Source organism: Nerophis ophidion, linkage group LG27 (genome assembly GCF_033978795.1).
Source record: "Nerophis ophidion isolate RoL-2023_Sa linkage group LG27, RoL_Noph_v1.0, whole genome shotgun sequence".
NCBI classification, from domain to species: domain Eukaryota; kingdom Metazoa; phylum Chordata; class Actinopteri; order Syngnathiformes; family Syngnathidae; genus Nerophis; species Nerophis ophidion.
This window is the reverse complement of record NC_084637.1, coordinates 8,020,812-8,027,531: the sequence shown is the minus strand read 5'-3', so window position 1 is coordinate 8,027,531 and position 6,720 is coordinate 8,020,812. Positions and strand designations below refer to the sequence as shown.

The 6,720-nt window shown below is 51.3% G+C and overlaps 1 protein-coding gene across 1 annotated transcript in view; it reads right to left on the bottom strand.

Annotated features, from left to right (window-relative positions):
* LOC133544053 (prospero homeobox protein 1-like) overlaps window positions 1-6,455 on the bottom strand; it is a 94,167-nt gene extending 87,712 nt beyond the window's left edge. The window contains exons 1-5 of the mRNA XM_061889083.1: window positions 6,214-6,455; window positions 4,648-5,032; window positions 4,238-4,581; window positions 3,985-4,156; window positions 1-984 (exon numbers count right to left, since the gene is read on the bottom strand). The exon at window positions 1-984 is cut by the window's left edge and continues 234 nt beyond it. Of these exons, the coding sequence (XP_061745067.1) occupies window positions 1-984; window positions 3,985-4,156; window positions 4,238-4,581; window positions 4,648-4,977 (1,830 nt within the window). The 5' untranslated portion in view covers window positions 4,978-5,032; window positions 6,214-6,455. The remainder of the gene's footprint in view (window positions 985-3,984; window positions 4,157-4,237; window positions 4,582-4,647; window positions 5,033-6,213) is intronic.
* Between the last annotated feature and the right edge of the window lie 265 nt (window positions 6,456-6,720).

The following is a 6,720-nucleotide window of genomic DNA, read 5'->3' as shown; positions in this document are numbered from 1 at the left end:
GTGGTGGTTGTTGTCTTTGGCCGCCGTGGTGTACCCGCCCCCGTGCGACCCCAGAGGGCTGTGAAAGGGGTAGCCCATAAGCGGGAGGGGGAACGGATGGCGAAAGGACGGAGGGCTGAAGCCAAGAGTGGCTGTGAGTGGGAGAGAGGGGTGGTGCGGAGGTGGAGGAGGAGGTAGCGGAGGGTTGCCGTTTTCCTCGCAGCCGCCGGCGCCGCCGCTCTTGCGGACCACGAGCGGCAACGCCTCGGTTTGGTCGTTGGGAGTCGGCACGCTGCTTAATCTGCCGCTCAGACCGTTGAAGGAATCCAACGGGCTGGGGGCGATGATGTCTCCGAAACAGTGGAGCCTCTGATTGGACGAGTGGTAGTTGGAGGTGGGGCTGCCGTCCCCGTTGAGACTCAGGGCCAACGCGCCGCCGCCGAAACGGGAATCCGGGGTGAGGGAGGGGAGAGGCCCAAAGAGCGGCGGACAGGAGGAGGATGAATTGGATGAAGAGGAAGGGGCAGCCGGGGTGCTACTATGACAGCCATGATGATGGCTGACGGCCTGCTTGGGCGACGAGAAGCCCTTGACGACGGTGTCGACGACCTGCGAGACGGCACAGTTGAGCTCTTGCTTCAGCGTCTCCGCTAACTGTCGCCCTCCTTTCCTCTTCACCATCCTCTCCTCTTCCTCCTCCTGAGACCTCCCTTCCACGTCGTCCACCATTTCGCCGTCCATCAAGGCCTGCTGTCTAAGTAGGGCTCTGGCCCGGTCCAGGAACAGACCCGGGTCCAGTTCTGACAGTTCATCATGGCGGCGGCGCCCTCTGTCTCTGTGCCTCTCCTCTAGACCATCAGAGCGAATACTGTCCTCGGACAGGTTACCATCCTCATCCCTCTCACCACCTCTGTCCCCCTCGCCTCTATCGTGGATCTCGTCCTCTTCTTCTGTCTCAGAGTCGTAGATCTGATAGAACTTTTCCTGGAGTTGGCGCAGTTGCTTCTAAACAAGATAGAACAGAGGATGGTTATTTATTGTAAGTCTTTAGGGGTGTTCGCATTGCCGGTTAAGGTAGCGGTTCGCCATTCTTCGCCAAAGACCGTGTGACACCGCACAGAACCCTGCCTTGTGGTTAGAGTGTCCGTCCTGAGATCGATAGGTCGTGCATTCAAACCCCGGCCGAGTCATACCAAAGACTATAAAATGGGACTCATTACCTCCAAGGTATTGAGTCCCATCTTTATAGGGGATTGGTCAAATGCAAAGAGTAATCCATCCATTTTTCTACAGCGTGTCCTTTTTGGGGTGGCGGGGGGTTGCTAGAGCCTATCTCACGTGCACCCTGGACAAGTCGCCACCTCATCGCAGGGCCAACACAGATAGACAGACAACATTCAAACTCACATTCACACACTCGGGTTAATTTAGTGTTGCCAATCAACCTATCCCCAGGTGCATGTTTTTGGCGGTGGGAGGAGGCTGGAGTAACCGGAGGGAACCCACGCAGTCACGGGGAGGACATGCAAACTCCACACAGAAAGATTCCGAGCCCAGGATTGAACTCAGGACTACTCAGGACCTTTGTATTGTGAGGCAGATGAACTAACTAACCGCCCAAAAAATAAACCGATCTTCCATCTATCCATTTTCTACAGCTTATTCCCTTTTGAAACAAGCTGGAACCTATCTCAGCTACAATCAGGCGGTAGGCGGGGTACAACCTGGACAAGTCGCCACCTCATTGCAGATCCAACACAGATAGACGGACAACATTCAAACTCACATTCACACACTCGGGCCAATTTAGCGTTGCCAATCAACCTATCCCCAGGTGTTTGTTTTCGAGGTGGGAGGAAGCCGGAGTAGCCCGGGATTGAACTCAGGACTACTCAGAACCTTTGTATTGTGAGGCAGATGAACTAACCCTTCTGCCACCCCCTGACAACCGCCCAAAAAATAAACCGATCTTCCATCTATCCATTTTCTACCGTTTATTCCCTTTTGGGGTCGCTGGAGCCTATCTCAGCTACATTCGGGCGGTGGGCGGGTACTCCCTGGACAAGTCGCCACCTCATCACAGGGCCAACACAGATAGACAGACAACATTCAAACTCACATTCACACACTCTGGTTAATTTAGCGTTGCCAATCAACCTATCCCCAGGTGCATGTCTTTGGCAGTGGGAGGAGGCTGGAGTAACCGGAGGGAACCCACGCAGTCACGGGGAGGACATGCAAACTCGACACAGAAAGATCCAGAGCCCAGGATTGAACTCAGGACTACTCAGGACCTTTGTATTGTGAGGCAGATGAACTAACTAACCGCCCAAAAAATAAACCGATCTTCCATTCATCCATTTTCTACCGTTTATTCCCTTTTGGGGTCCCTGGAGCCTATCTCAGCTACATTTGGGCGGTAGGCGGGCTACACCCTGGACAAGTCGCCACCTCATCGCAGATCCAACACAGATAGACAGACAACATTCAAACTCACATTCACACAGTCGAGCCAATTTAGTGTTGCCAATCAACCTATCCCCAGGTGTTTGTTTTCGAGGTGGGAGGGAGCCGGAGTAGCCCGGGATTGAACTCAGGACTACTCAAGACCTTCGTATTGTGAGGCAGATGAACTAACCCTTCTGCCACCCTCTGACAACCGCCCAAAAAATAAACCGATCTTCCATCTATCCATTTTCTACCGTTTATTCCCTTTTGGGGTCGCTGGAGCCTATCTCAGCTCCATTCGGGCGGTAGGCGGGGTACACCCTGGACAAGTCTCCACCTCATCGCAGATCCAACACGGATAGACAGACAACATTCACACTCACATTCACACAGTCGGGCCAATTTAGTGTTGCCAATCAACCTATCCCCAGGTGTGTGTCTTTGGAGGTGGGAGGAAGCCGGAGTAGCCCGGGATTGAACTCAGGACTACTCAGGACCTTCGTATTGTGAGGCAGATGAACTAACCCTTCTGCCACCCCCTGACAACCGCCCAAAAAATAAACAGATCTTCCATTCATCCATTTTCTACCGTTTATTCCCTTTTGGGGTCGCTGGAGCCTATCTCAGCTACATTCGGGCGGTAGGCGGGGAACACCCTGGACAAGTCGCCACCTCATCGCAGATCCAACACAGATAGACAGACAACATTCACACTCACATTCACACTCTCGGGTTAATTTAGCGTTGCCAATCAACCTATCCCCAGGTGCATGTTTTTGCCGGTGGGAGGAGGCTGGAGTAACCGGAGGGAAACCCACGCAGTCACGGGGAGGACATGCAAACTCCACACAGAAAGATTCCGAGCCCGGGATTGAACTCAAGACTACTCAGGACCTTTGTATTGTGAGGCAGATGAACTAACTAACCGCCCAAAAAATAAACCGATCTTCCATTCATCCATTTTCTACCGTTTATTCCCTTTTGGGGTCGTTGGAGCCTATTTCAGCTACAATCGGGCGGTAGGCGGCGTACACCCTGGACAAGTCGCCACCTCATCGCAGATCCAACACAGATAGACAGACAACATTCAAACTCACATTCACACAGTCGGGCCAATTTAGTGTTGCCAATCAACCTATCCCCAGGTGTTTGTTTTCGAGGTGGGAGGAAGCCGGAGTAGCCCGGGATTGAACTCAGGACTACTCAGGACCTTCGAACTAACCCTTCTGCCACCCCCTGACAACCGCCCAAAAAATAACCCGATCTTGATGGTTTGAAATGGACCATGTTTAAAACATCTTTCACTGTGTAAAGAACGGCAGCATCCGCATTTTCACCCCGAGAGCCATAAAAATACCAAGTTATCACAGACATAATCCGGCAGTCACATCGACTTCTGGGACTTTCCCGAAATGAACATGGTAACTACCGTACCAATCGCCCTTGGCGTCACGTTGAGCAAGAGTTTTTGCCATCGTCGTGGCTCGGTTCACGGTGGTTTAAGAACCGCCATCTCAACCGGCGATGTGTGAACGCCAAAGATCCTTGGTGACCCACCTGCATGTCTTCCAGCTGCAGTTTCAGCTGTCTCCTCTCCTCTTGTCGCTGCTCCTGCCTGGAACACACCAGCTGCGGGAAGCTCTGTTGCTGTTGAGGCAGGCGCTGCTTCCTTTTGTTCTCCCGGTAGACCTCGCCGGCGCTAACCCCGCCAGCTCGTGAACCTGGAGAGCTGAGAAGGGAAGAGGTGCAGTCGCTTCGGCTACGGCCGTGACTGGTACCCCTGTGCTCGTTAGCACCCCCGTTTCTGCACCTCTCATTGTCGAAGTTGCTTTCTTTGCCGTGGTCGCCGGCAATGCTGGACTGGACCAGCGGGGAATGACTCATGCCACGGATGATGTTTTCCACCCGGGCCCTCTTCGCCCGTAGGTGCTCATCTGACAGCCTGTCGAAGTCAAACGACGTAAGGGAGAGCGGCTGAACAGTAGTATGGGAACTGAGGTTGGAAGTCGGTCGCCCGAAAGAGGGCGGAACCAAAGGGAGAGTGGGTCCGGGGGAAATGCAGTTGGACGGACTGTCCCGGTCTTGGGAGGAGGCGTTGCTGCAGCCGTCCTCGGCCTGGATCTCTGAGCCCCCACTGGACAGAGCTCCACTGCCCTGAAAAGCACAACAAGCGTACTTTAAGTAATCAATGACGGATTTGTGAACAAGAAAATGAAGAACCTGAAAGCCGGAGTCGCTCCCGCCGTTCTTTCCCATGTTGCTCTTAAGGAGCTGCGAGATAATAGTTGCCCCGGGGAAAGGCATCATGGTGTCCTCGTAGGAGTTGGCCCTTTTCAGCAGCTTCCTCAGAACGTTGGATTTCTCCCCGTCGCCGTGGCCGCGGGCCGCCAGCGAGAGATCCCCGTCCCGATCGGGGCTGTGCGACTGCAGGTTCATGCCGTCGAGCAGGACCCCGGTCACGCCGCCCCCTACGGTCCTTTTCACCCCGATGTCCACGCGTCTACGCTTGGTCTGTTTGGTTAGGAGCGCGGCGCTGTCATGATCAGGCATCCCGCAGGGCAGCTAAACTGACATGACCGGCGGGGTCGGATAAGGGGCACTGCAACTACACACACACACACACACACAATACAAAATAAATTAGGATTTAGTTGAAGGATTTAAAATCAGCATTTTTAAGTACATTTGTCCACTTGACTGACAGAATTTCAAACATGAAGTTTATATTTTCAAAATGTTGTACATGAAAAAAGATGCTTTTAAATTGTGTACAAATAATATATATTTTTTAAAGGAATTTGAGCATCAAAGAAGAGTTGATTCGAATAGAAAAATGCGGAAAAGGAGCACGGAAGAGAGGCAACATGCGTGGAAAAAAGCAAACACTTTTATCCGGTCCACGCCAGAAGGAACTTTCCAGGCAATTAATTTGGCGTTTAAGTTAAAATATGTTTAAGGACGCGTGTGTCGCAATTTACCAACAAACTCATAAATGCATAGGCTTTATTTTTTTGTGTTCACAGCATCTTCGAAACTCACCCTGAAACAAACACACACACACACACACAATTAAATATTGCACCATTTCTTGGCTTTTTGTTTAATTAAGTCAAAGTTGTGTGTCTGTGTGAGCCAAATATCTACATTTATTCTTCCATCCATCATCCAACACATAATTACTTCATAAATACTTGTTTTAATGGTAAATAAATACAAAAAATATATATTTTAAAGTAAATAATGCAAGTCAGAGGACACTATTTAACATTAGCGCTTGGTAGAGCAGCCGTGCCAGCAACTTGAGGGTTGCACGTTCGATCCCCGCTTCCGCTATCCTAGTCACTGCCGTTGTGTCCTTGAGCAAGACACTTTACCCACCTTCTCCCAGTGCCACCCACACTGGTTTAAATGTAAAAAATAAATATTGGGTTGTATGTAAAGCGCTTTGAGTCACTAGAGAAAAAGCGCTATATAAATATAATTAACATTACTTAAAGCACATTGGCTAAAAACAACTTTTTTTGTTGTTATTTCACGCCTTTAAAATACCATTTCCCCGAGTGTCCCCTCCTTTTTAAAACTTGAAAGGAGCGTTAAAGTTCAGGCTTAATTCTTCAGTCGTCTGCGCGTCGGAGGCGCGCACATTTGACATGCCAGGAGAAATAGTTTGGAACGTTCTTCCAAAATAAACGTACAAGTTGCGTCAGGCCAAATATAAACCGACATATGGCCGGACTTTACACAACAAGAAAACATCAACAACACCCGCGCACAGTTTGTACTCACGCGTCTTCGCGGTGTGTGTAAGGAAGGGTGGGGAAAGAAGAAAAAAGATCCGTGCAGGTCGGTGCCGGTGATTGACTGCGGCGACAAGAGCGTCTCCGGGCGTGTGTGAGCGTGCGCGCCGGCTGCGTGCGTGGGTTGCGTTTACGCGCGTGGGAGAGATAGAGCGCGCGTCGCCCTCCTCCGAATGATGACGAGCGCGCAACCGGCCCGTCCGCCACTTTCCGAGCTCCGACGAGAAGACTTCCCACCCTCAAGAAAGCGCGCCGAGACGCGCGTGGAAGTAGACGCTTAAGACGCCGCGTCACGTGGGGCAACGCCCCCACCTGACCAATAAGGACGAAGCACCGGGACGGCTGGCTTTTTTTTTTTTTTTTAAGAGAGGAGCCCCGGAGAGACGCGCTTCGGAGCGGCCTGGACGCGTGAGTGCGTAAAATAATTACTTTTTTGTATATTTAGCCCACATTGTCACCAAACGAACGTTATCATATTCCAATATGTTATGAAACA